The 12,433-nt window shown below is 32.8% G+C and overlaps 1 protein-coding gene across 4 annotated transcripts; it reads right to left on the reverse strand.

Moving 5' to 3' along the window:
- Nucleotide 1: 1 nt before the first annotated feature.
- Nucleotides 2-4,787, reverse strand: LOC111776474 (myb family transcription factor PHL11). 4 transcript variants are annotated; one of them, XM_023655921.1, is made up of 8 exons: nt 4,452-4,786; nt 4,140-4,338; nt 2,827-2,903; nt 2,671-2,734; nt 2,295-2,334; nt 1,696-1,765; nt 1,207-1,607; nt 50-381 (listed from the first exon to the last, which is right to left on the reverse strand). In XM_023655921.1, exons 2-8 carry the CDS (start codon nt 4,264-4,266, stop codon nt 378-380), a joined length of 783 nt encoding a protein of 260 aa, XP_023511689.1. In that variant the 5' UTR covers nt 4,267-4,338; nt 4,452-4,786; the 3' UTR covers nt 50-377. The 4 variants fall into 4 exon arrangements, with proteins under 4 accessions (XP_023511690.1, XP_023511689.1, XP_023511687.1 ...); XM_023655919.1 differs by having other exon boundaries at nt 4,140-4,786; XM_023655920.1 differs by lacking the exon at nt 50-381 and having other exon boundaries at nt 1,203-1,607; nt 4,140-4,787.
- Nucleotides 4,788-12,433: the final 7,646 nt, after the last annotated feature.

Below are 12,433 nucleotides of genomic sequence, written 5' to 3' on the forward strand. Positions count from 1 at the left end.
TAGCGGAAGGTTTGGGCCGTTACATACAGTTTCTAGTCGAAATTTCGAATTCGTCGAGTGAGTTTAATAAGAAAAACTCGACCTTAAAACAAGGATCATTACCAAAACAAATATGTCGATATTTTACAACGAGACAAATGAGGGAAAAAACGTGAACATTATCATACCATACTTTAGTGATGGCCAAGAGTTGCTATGGTTACTTCAACCTTTTCAAATTCTTCATTCATATGAACAAAGGCAAGTGGCATATGCAGAAGAAGAGGTTATGAACTTACCATAGATTCTTCGAACGTTGCTCGACAAACTTCGAAATAGGTGGCGGAGAAAACGCTTCAAAAGCTGTATCCTGAAATGATCTACACTGGCATGGTTGATCACCTGAAGATGTTTTCATGAGGACAGCAAATAAAAGGTTGTGAAGTTATCTACCAAGTTAGCATAAACAGTATACATGCAATACAAAGCAAACCAACACAGATGTTAATTTCTTTACCCGTTTTGTTTAGTTTGATTCCCAGTATCTGCACTAAAACTTTACAATGTCAATTTATTTCCTTTTCGTTCTAACTTCGGTTTCGGTTTCCTTTCCATCGACTTTCTTAATGAGATATTTTTCTATTGGGAAAGATTAATATCATGTTTGGAATGATTTTTAATGACTTTTAAAAAAAAGTCGTCATTCCAAATAGGCCCTAATCCCTAAAGCATGTCTAGGATACTAGTATTTGATCCATCTCTTCGTGCTAATCAATTCTAAAGAAAGATTGATTAGATTATCCCCTACTTAAGGTTATAATGAATAATTAGCCGTCTTGATATGAAATGTCAAAATACCTAAATCATTTTTCTAAAATTAAATATACAATGTACTCATACAATTATTGGGTTTGACCCTATTGAACTAGTGATGATATTTTAACATGGACCCAGTCTAATACGCACAGAAGTAATTTCAACTAAGTTGCAACAACCGTAGTATCTTTATCATTTATCTCATTCTAAACTATTTCTTATAAAGTTTAAAACAGAATTGGAGAACTAACATGTTTGTGACAGAAAACAAAACTTGGAATTTCAGGACATGGGGCATGAATATATTGGATGAGATAAATGGAAGTTCTTGCTCCCTCCCAAAAATAATCTACGATTACATGTAATGATGCAAATGTCACTGAAGTATGTATTTTATGGCATGAGTATTACCTCGAACAAGGAAGCACTTTGGCCTCGAGTATTTCGGCCCCATTTGAACTGTAATCATAGCCACCTTTTGAATTCAAATCAAAGTTGATCATATTCCTTTCAACATTAAACTCGTTTGTGTCTTCTTCTCCAGCTTCCACTTTGCACATCTGGATGGGTGAGTCGCCCGTCTTCTTACAAGTATCGTTTACAGTCGTCATGCTTCCTCTCATTTCTTGTTTCTTAATTTTTTCCATTTGATCTGACAAAGCCACGTCAAAGCCTAATAGCTGCATTCCTGTGCTTTCAAGACTACCAAGGTCACTGTTAATGGCAAGTGCCAGACTCTTTTGTGCTTTCTCTAAGATATCTTGCAAGTATTTTCCTTGAGCTTCTATTCTCATTTGTAGTTTATTTTGTACCTGTCTTTACAATAGCCAACAAAGTAAAAAAGCGATCACAAACTCGGGATTGAATTTGTTGTAGTTAGAAGAATTAAGCAAGATGTACCTCAAGTTGTTCTAGTATTGTTTTCTGCACATCAACATGTGATTTTAGTGCCTCAGCAATTTTCATCCCCCTGTTTAAGTTAGACCATAAGCTAATATTAAGGTGCATTGAAAAGTTAAATATAAAATGGGATACTATTATGCAATAGATAATCACACTGTCAAGGATGTTTGACTCCTTTTTGTTTTTTTTATCTTAATTCTACCTAGTTGGAGAACTTCCTCTTAGGAACCATAGACCTCCACAATGGTATGATATTATCCACTTTGAACATAAGCTCTCGTGGTTTTGCTTTTGGTTTCCCCAAAAGGACTCATACCAATGGAAAACTCATGATGATCCCCTTAATTAGCCAACGTGGGACTTCCTCCCAACAATTCTCAATACTTTAACCGACTGAAAAACCCTTACTTAACAAGAAGCTTAGTTTTTCTTACCGATTTAAGTTTAGTGTCAATGATGAGAAAATCAGAAAATCATTATTATGCTAATTTGTATGTTTGCAAAATACCATTGAAGACATTGGAATGACAGTAAAACAGAGAAGGTTAGAACATAAAGAAGAGCATTTTATTTTGATGAGATACAACAAGACAAACCTCTCATCTTCCTCAACTCCAATGAAGTTGCTCAGAGTCCCTGAAAAAGTTAATATTGAGACGTATAAATGAGCTTCCTAGAGTTGAACACCGATATGCAAACAAGAGGAATATACGAATTAAAATCAGATGGTGAATAGTAAAATATGAACGCTCAGAAGAATAACAAGCTAATTGATAAGTAATTTCAGATCCTGAAAAAATATCAAAATAAAAATTACTAGTCGAGTTATTTGGCCTACCCAAGAAAACAAGTACACGAATACTTATAAAATAAACTCGAGAAATTCACACCGTCCTTAGGGAAAATTGGCAAATGCAACCAATGAGAGGTCCTTATGATCCTACATATTGTCCTATGTCTAGATAGACTTACCACTACATTCATTCCTTTGCTCAGCCACATTTTGCTTTCGAGTTTGCAGTCCAAGTCTATACTTCTGAGGTTCAGAAAGTTGTGTTAATACTTTATTCCTATCCAATCAGTAACAAGACAAATGAAATACCAAGAAGCAATGATTTCAACATTTACCTGTAAATGACTCTTCAAGTGGTACAAAGTCAAGCCCTTTAAACCCATCAATCTTAACACAGACTTGGGAGTTGCTTCTGAAAAAGACAGTCCCCCTCAAATTAGCTTAAATTAGTATAATTCATTGCTAGAAGAAACTACAGATATTACAAGTTTGAAGTCTGCAATTTACGTAAGGTTATATTTCCTAATTCAACAGCTAAAATCGACAATCAATTTCTCACATCCCATGAATAGATGTGAGTGTCCAGAAAAGTACTTAGGGAATCGGTCACAACTTTTCCCTTTGAACGGTTGAGGATTGTTGGAAGGGAGTCTCACATTAGCTAATTAAGGAGACGATCATGGATTTATAAGGAATACATCTCCATTGGCATGAGGCATTTTGGGAAAACCAAAAGCAAAGTCACGAGAGCTTATGGTCAAAGTGTACAATATCATACCATTGGAGAGATTCGTGGTTCCTAACCTGGTATCAAAGTCATGCCCTTAACTTAGCCATGTCAATAGAATCCTCAAGTGTCGAACAAAAAAAATTGCTAGCCTCGAAGGTGTAGTAAAAAAGTGGCTCAAGTGTCGAACAAAGGGTGTACTTTGTTTGAGGGCTCTAAAGAAAGGAGTCAAGCCTCGATTATGGGGAGGTTGTTCGAGGGCTACCTAAGCCTCACGATAGACTCTATGTTGTACTTTGTTTGAGGGGAGGATTGTTGGGAGGGAGTCCCGCGTTGGCTAATTAAGGAGATGATCATGGGTTTATAAGTAAGGAATACATCTCCGTTGGCATGAGGCCCTTTGAAAAAACCAAAAGCAAAGTCACGAGAGCTTATACTCGAAGTGAACAATATCATACCATTATGGAGATTCGTGGTTCCTAACACGAACTTCATTCCCAGTAGATTTGGGAATTGGAGAAGGGACAAAAGGAAAAGGAACTACCGACTAGCAGTTGACCTTAACATTGCCATTGACAGCATCTAATGAGAATACTGATCTAACAATTAATTATATAATTCATCGCAGGAGCTCAATCAAGAAGAAAATGACTAAATGAATTTAAATTACCCACCAACATAATCTAATCACTACATTTCCCATAACGATAATCAGATATCCATATCCGATACTGTTAGAAGGACTCGCCTAGAAAATCGATTATATCTCAGTCTCAGAAATAGAAGATTACAGAACAAGTTCAACAAATATTTGACTAAAAAAACACGATGCTATTAACGTTCAAGATCATCATTCAAAAGGATACAAGAAATGCTGCAAATACATCAACGAAACTGTAAGAATGATGAACATGAGCTTACTTTCAGGGCCACCGAGTTTGGTGACCGCGTCTACAAAACGGTCGTGAAGATCAGCAGTCCATCTCAGTCTTGGCTTCGTGTCTCTCGTCATCATCACTCCATTCTCATACGGATAGTTCCGCTCCATTCTCGACCGAATAGAAAATTCCACTCATCGAAAATTCATCATTCTTCTTCTTCCTGATTAATAATCCTCGTTCTTCATCCCAACACAGATACATTCAATCCAATCACACTTCAAATTCAAGGCCGACGAATTTAATACAAAAACACCACTCGACTTCAATCGGAAACAAATCCAAAATCAATTACCGGAAGGCTGACAAATGACTCCTCAATCTACAAACAGGAATCTCCAATCCAGTCACGCATTAAACATCAATGACCTCGAGGCTTTGTTTACTGATTATACCCCTCGATCCTCTTCCCAAACACAAAATACTTGCATTAATCCATACAAAGTACACTTCAACTCAAAGATGTTCATCGAATCACATAGCCGAAGAAGAGGAATTCAACACGACAAAACACACTCGATTTCAATCAGAAACAAAGACAGTGCAGGGAATCATCAATGGCGGGGGAGAGAGGAAGCAAATGGAGCGAAGGACGGCGACGAATATGAAGGTATCACTAAATCCAAATAGAAAATTAGAATATACAAAGCGCCGATTCTCTTTTCTTAGCAATGCTCTCCACGGCTACTAGCCGTCCGATTCATCTTCATCTTTAATTGGACGGAGGAGAATGCGGACTTCACGAGGGAGAGACAGGCTCACTATGGAACCAATGTAGAGAATAATTTCCACATGCCACGTGGATGCCAGCGTGGGTTATTCGACCGGCGTACGCGGTTAAAGGAATATTCCTGGAGTCACGTGGCGCGTGCGTATGCTGCACCGCCGAAAAGTAAATTCATTTTTCAATTTTGTAAAGAAAAGGTGCCCGTACTGCCCAAACGGCAAAATGGTCCTTTAATCATTTCTCCGGTCAGCCTGATTGTTCGGGGCGGAACACGACTCTCCACAATAGTATGATATTGTCCACTCTGAGTATAAGCTCTCATGGCTTTGCTTTAAGCTTACCATAGGTTGAGTCTCCTTTTACGGACTCCACCCACCGAAAAAACCTAATTCAGTTCCTAGTAAGATAGCCAAAGTACAGTTGAGCAATCGACCTGATATATTTGCTCACATTCCGGGCGAAGTCATAATTTGCAGGAACCAAACGTGAATACCACCGGAAGCCACTGACAGAACACCTGGAAAAGAAAGAGACCCAATCTTGAGTGAAATAAATACCGTTCAATCTTTTTTAAGAGAATCATCACGTAGTATAAATCAACAAAGCCTAAAGAAAGTGATGTCTATTTCCCCTTGAAGTTTACCTACTACAGTACCAACAGACCTCGTACCAATGGAAAGAGTATTCCTTGATTACAAACCCCATAAACATTCCCTAAACTAGCCGACGTGGGACTTTCATTCAACACCTCCCCTCGAACAAAGTACGCATTTCCTTAGTTGAGGCTCGATTCCTTTTTCTTTTGGAGTCTTTTGTTTGACATTTAAGAATCCTATTGACATGGCTAAGTTTAGGGCATGACTCTGATATCATGTTAGATGAACGCCCATGAAAATTATGTCTCCGAATCTAGTAGCTCAGCCCCTTTAAGCTCAAACTTGGCCAACAGATCGATATCTAATCTAAATTAAATTTCAATTCGAAGTTATATAAATATTTTTAAATGTGGTATAAGGGTAAGAATGTTTTTTTTTTTTTTAATTATTTTATAAAAGATTTAAGGGATTTAAGGGTATTTTTTAAATAATTTTAAAAGTTTTAAAGATATTTTTTTTATTGCTAAAAATATCTTTGAACGTTTTTTTAAAATAATTTTTTTAGTTTAAAACTATTATAAAATTTTTTAAAACTTAAAGAGATATTTTTTTTAAGACAATATATATAGTTTTTATTAATTTAACGAAGGAACCACCCCTATGGGTTATAGCGGCCCAATTGTAATTGGGCCTGGGCTACGAATTTGGCCCAAATTCGTGAAAAAGCGTGGAAGGGCGCCAACACCAATTCACCAAGCGTAGCTTTCTTTCTCTCTCTGAGAAGTTCCCGTTCGCCATTGAAGTACGACGGCGACGACGACGGCGATTCTCACGTGGTGCGCCAAGCTCCGATCAGTGGCGGCGATGCCGTCTCAAATAGTAATTCCGTTTCTTCCAATCGTAGTATTGTCCACTCTGCTACATCACTATACCAGCGTCTCCGTTCCTCTCCGAATAATTTACGTTCCAGGTCTCGATGATACGTAATGGACCAAAGCAGACAATATATCCTAGTGATAAGGGACTGTTACAAATAGTATCAGAGTCAAACATCGGGCTCTAATCCTCCAACGAGGGTGGATTGTGAGATCCCACCTCGGTTAGAGAGGGGAACATAGCATTCTTTATAAGGGTGTGGAAACCTTTCCCTTTTGAGTTCTGAATTGACCAAGGCATGGGCGTTTTTACGGTGAATGGCAGCTTTACAAAGGCGGGCGTACACCGTTAATTGAGCTTTTTATCATTATAATAATATTCTTTAAAATTGCAAATTGCTTACTATAGTTAGAAATTATCCTAAGATTATTAGTATAATCCTTCTCTTGTCCTAGTTTCTCGATTCACGAGCTTCAAGATCGTCATTTAGCTACAACTCTTTATTCCGAATTTAGAATTTAATTCTTTCGAACAAAGTAAGATATAGATCGATTATTTTTTATGAAGTTGATGATCGAGATGATTGTGATTAAAAACAGTGTGATCTTGTGCTAGTTTTTGGATTGGACGAGCTTCAAGATCACCATTCTGCTACTGCTCTTATTCCTCTTTTGGATTTAGAACAAAGTAAGATATCGATTGATTATTTCTTATGAAGATGATCGAGATGATTGTGATTATATGATGTCCCAAATTGGTTGGGGAGGAGAATAAAACACCCTTACTTTATAAGGGTGTGAAAATCTTCCCCTAGCATACACATTTTAAAGTCTTGAGGGGAAGCCCGAAAGGGAAAGCCCAAAGCGGACAATATCGGCTAACGGTGGACCTAGGTCGTTATAATGGTATAAGAGCCAAACACCGGACGATGTGCCAACCCTCTCGTTGTTCCCCAAAGAGGGATAGACACGAACCGGTGTGCCGGTAAAGACGTTGGGCCCCAAAAGGGGTGGATTTGGTAGCAGTCCCACATTAGTTGAGGTGGAGAACAAAACACCCTCTATAATGAAAATATATTTATAGCGTGTATTTTTCTTTAATGGAAATTATTATTATTATTATTATTATTATTATTTTCTTTAAACGTCATTAAATAATATTTTATTTTCATTTATAAATTTGATTCTAAACCAGCCGGCTATTGAGCTAGATTCTTCCTTACTTGAATTGACGATTTTACCCCTACCCAACTACCCCCTTCTTTTGACTTGCTTTTATCCCCTCCTCTTGTTGGGTAATTCCACTTTTTTACCTAGAGATTAAAACGAGTTAAATTAATAAAAAAATAATTATTAATTTAAAAAATACTTTTACATTTTCAAATCTCTCAATAGTATTTTTTAATTTAACCAAAAAAATATTATCGAACGTTCAAAAAAAATTTAAATATTTCAAAAGCTAATAGAACTAGAAACGTCTTTTGTTTGTAATTTTATAGAGTTATTCGATAGAAAAGTTATACAGAAGCCGATTTTAATTAAATTATTAAATTTAATAAAAAAAATTAATACGCTCGAGTAATTAAGACATTATATCATGAACCAAAATATTAGTGTCTTGAATCTCTAATACCCATATCGGAATATTTAAATTTAAACTTTATAATTAATAAAATAAAATTTATTGGAATATAGTTACTTAAATATTATTTTGAAAATGAGTGGTTAGATTCCCATAAAATAAAGAATATAAAATAAAATTTGAATGACAAAAGATTCTTCGCACGTGCTATAAAGTAGAGTTCGCACGTGCTATAAAGTGGGGCCACCACCGGTGGTAGTTGGTTCTCGTATATTTAAATATATACGATTGCAACAATAAATATTAAATTATTGCAACAATAAATATTAAATTATTATTTTTATCCATATTTAAATATTACACAAAATTTAAATTTAAATTTAATAAATAAATTAGATTAATTTCTAAAAATTTATTAAATATTTTTAAAAATTTAATAATCAAATAAATATAAACTTATAATTTTTTTCATATTCACATAAAATTAATTATTTTGTGTATATCTTCATCCGTCATCATCGGTGCGCTTGGTGCGCTCCTTTATCAATAAGGATGTTCACATGATAAAAAAGCTAGACCAACTCGAGTGGCCTAATTTTTTATTTGGGTTGGGTCGAATTTTTGGAAACCAACCATTCGGGNTTTTTTTTTTTTTTTTTTTGGCTGGATCAACCCGAACAACCTGAAAATAGAGTTATAATTTAATCCTATCTCTAAAATTATTATGAAAATTAAAAATATTTGATGTTTGTAACGAATGTTCGTGATGTGCGGTAACTTTGTGAATATTTGACATTTTTGTTTTATTAAATTTTAATTATTAATGTAACTAGTATTATGAATAAAAAAATATTTTTTAAATAATTAAAGAAAAATTACAAAAATAGAGTTAGTTGGGTTGAATCGTCTATAACCAACGACCCCGTAATATTTGAACACGTGGAAATATTGAAGAATTTAATTTCTTTCGTGATTATCATGCCATCTTGGCCGTTCGTTTCCAAGTGAAGTATGATTGGACGGTGGTCGTTGAAGTTCACGTGAATGTGTCAGAAAAATGGAAATCTATTGATTTTTTGCCCTCTGTAATTTTGCATGTGTTTTATGATTCTAAAGGAGCCAGCTATAGAACTGAATATTCCATAAGTGAATTGACAATTCTACCCTTCGCCAACTACCCCTCGCCAACTACCCCCTTCTTTTAACTTCCTTTTATCTCCTCCGTAATTACACTTTTACCCGAGGTTAAAATTTCCTTTAATATTGTTGGAAATGATCGGGATAGCTCAGTTGGTAGAGCAGAGGACTGAAAATCCTCGGGTCTCCAATAGAAAAATAGTGGAAAAGTTTATTTAAATATATTGATAAATCCCAATACAATGTAAAAATATTTATTTAATCCACATCATCTTAAACCCGACCAAAAATCAACATTTAAATAGTCATTGAAGGAGGAAGTAGAAAGAGATTTTCTTTCATTGGCTAACTCATGTTATAGCTTGGTGCAGCGGGTCGCCTTTTGAATCGAGGTAAAAACATGAGAGCTAGAGTAGATGAGTGTGTAACACCACCCAGGTCGCCTTTTATTTGGTAGGTAACATCCAGTCGTCTTTGTTCAATTTGGATCAAACCTTGATACTGCGATTCAAGAGACGAGACGGGATAATCTTAATATATATATATATAANAAAAAAAAAAAAAAAAAAAAAAAAAAAAAAAAAAAAAATGTATTGTTTTCTTTTAAAAGAAACTACTAGAAAAATGTCACAGACAGTCTAACACCGGAGTAAAAGTAGGGTACATGAGTCAATCAAGGTAAATATTAATAAAAATAATATTTTAATTTTAAAATTACATTTAAAATTCTTAAAAAAAATTCTAAAACAAAAATAAAAATATTTTAAAAAATGTAGATAACAAAATAAAAAAATAATAAAAAATAAAAAAGAATCGTAATTTTACTGTAGTTTAATAATATTTACCTCGACCTTAATTGTTACCGTAAGTTTAAAAAATTTAGTTGGCAATTTATTATTTGGTCTGCTTTTAATGCAAAAATTATTTTAAATATTTAATTATTAAATATAAATCAGAATAATTACAAAATATCTTTTATAATCATTTGAAAATATTAATATAAAAATAAATAATACGTACAAAAATCATTAAATCGATGTATTATTTTATTTTATTTTATTTTATTTACTTTAGTGGGCCTAATATTTTCGATAATTGCAGTGGCTATTAAAGGAACTAAGTTTATTTTAATGTCTCTTACTCAATGAGTCACTACTTTCAATGCACTCTCTTATTCATTTTAAAACGTGTCCGCTTAGATAGCCTAAACTCACCGCTAGTAGATATTGTCCGCTTTTGTCCGTTACGTATTATCGTCAATCTCACGGTTTTAAAACGTGTCTATTAGAGAGAGGTTTCCAGGTCGGCATAAGAAATGTTTTGTTCCCATTTCGAACATATTTAGGATCTCACTATAATATAATGAAAAAAAAAAAAATTGGCCTGAAATCTCGTTTCAACACCCTTAGCATGCTCCTCCGTTGCCCATGGACCCCGACTCCCTAACCCATCCATCAACGACGCTCTAGAGGATCTGCACACAGAGAGAGCGAGAGAGAAAGAGAGAAAGGAAAGGAAAATACAAACCCTTGTCGGCGAGCGTGAATGGAGAAGAACCAACGTCGAAACCTCCAATTTTTGTCACGAAAAGAATCACCAAGACATACATGTCGAACACCGTTGAAAAAAGGGGATTGGGAGTCGAGAGCATAAAAACGTTATGTTATGTCTTGTAAGTTACATAAAATGCATGATATGATTGACATGAAAACAACAAATAGCATGAAATACAACTCCGGCATACGCATGAATGATATGATAAATGATATGATATCAGAGTTGTATTAAACAATAAGTAAAATGAAGATGACAAGACGAGATGCGACGTTGCATTGAGAGACCTTGACCTCGAACAGATGCAAGATTGAATATTGATGACTCAATTATAACAACTTCAAAATTAAATATACTTTGATTAAAGTAATTCTATGTGAGGTGACATCCAGACCTTTAAATTAAAAAAAGTTTAATTAATCTATAAATTTATCCAATAAAATAATAAAATAATAAAATAATATAGGTTACTATTTAAATATGTTATTATTTATTGAGAGAATTCTCTGGGATTTTATTTGTTTAATTTAATTTTTTTTATTAAATTGTATATATTTTTTAATATTAGATAACGTTGAACACGTTGGTATATTTTAAATTCTTTTTTTATTTAATATACTAAAAAATCATTTAAAAATTAATTGTATTTTTTAAACATCATTTAAAAATAAGAAATAAATAATGTATTTTCATTGAATTTTATATTTTCCCTTAAAAATTGGCTAATTATTTTTTAACTAGTATAAATTGTTTAATCTCATTAATTTTCATGTGGTATTTATATATTTCATTAATTAGTGTATATATAATCAGTTAAAATTAAATTGTCTATTAAAAATATAAATATTTTTTTTTTAGTTATTTAAATTGAAATAATATTTTTTTGTTATTTTTTTAAAAATACCCTAAAATTATTGTATTGATTTTTTAAATTTTATTAAAATGCATCTCTACCTTAATGTATTTCAATCTAATCCTTTAATAAATTATAAATTGTCCACGTGTACGTTCAATGAATTATAAAATATATACGATTTAAAATTGATAAATATTAAAAATTATTTGTTGAGTTAGGTCGAGCTTTTAAAAAAAAAATTTAAACCAACTCGAGTTATCCAAGTTAGGTCGAACTCAACAGTTGAGTTGTCCAAGTTGGTTGGATTCTCGAGTTATGTAAACATAATTATTAATAAAAATTGCAACACTTATTCATGTATTAGTCACCCATAAACTTACAAAATATTATTCGACTCATAAAACTAGTATTAATGGTTCCGTCCATACACCCACCACAACCATATTTTTGAATTAAAAAAATTAAAATTAAAAGAGTATTTTTTTAAAATTTTTAAAAATTTTAAAATATTAAAAGTTTAATAATATTTTAAAATAATTTTAAAAGTTTAAGAGTAATTTAGTGTTTATAATTTTTTTAATAATTAATAATTGAGGCTTCGAAAAAACGGTTTTGGTTTAATTCTTTAAAACCAATTATTTGTTATCAAAAGATTTTAAAATTATTATTAAAAAAAACCATAGAAATAGTGTTTATAGGCTTTAAAAAAATAAAAATTAAAAAATTAAAAAAAAAAACTCAATAATTGGTCTGAAATAACTAATCCTAAAGTTATGGTAATTATTGATTAAGATTAAGTTTAAGGAATTAATTAATGAAATTAAAGAGATTATATGTTATTACTTTATGAAACATTTTTTTAAATTTTGTTTTATTTAATAATTGCACGGAGGGTAAAAAGGTGAAATAATAATGTTTTGACAGATAAGGACAATAATTTAGAACTACTA

This window comes from Cucurbita pepo, chromosome LG15, assembly GCF_002806865.2.
Source record: "Cucurbita pepo subsp. pepo cultivar mu-cu-16 chromosome LG15, ASM280686v2, whole genome shotgun sequence".
NCBI classification, from domain to species: domain Eukaryota; kingdom Viridiplantae; phylum Streptophyta; class Magnoliopsida; order Cucurbitales; family Cucurbitaceae; genus Cucurbita; species Cucurbita pepo.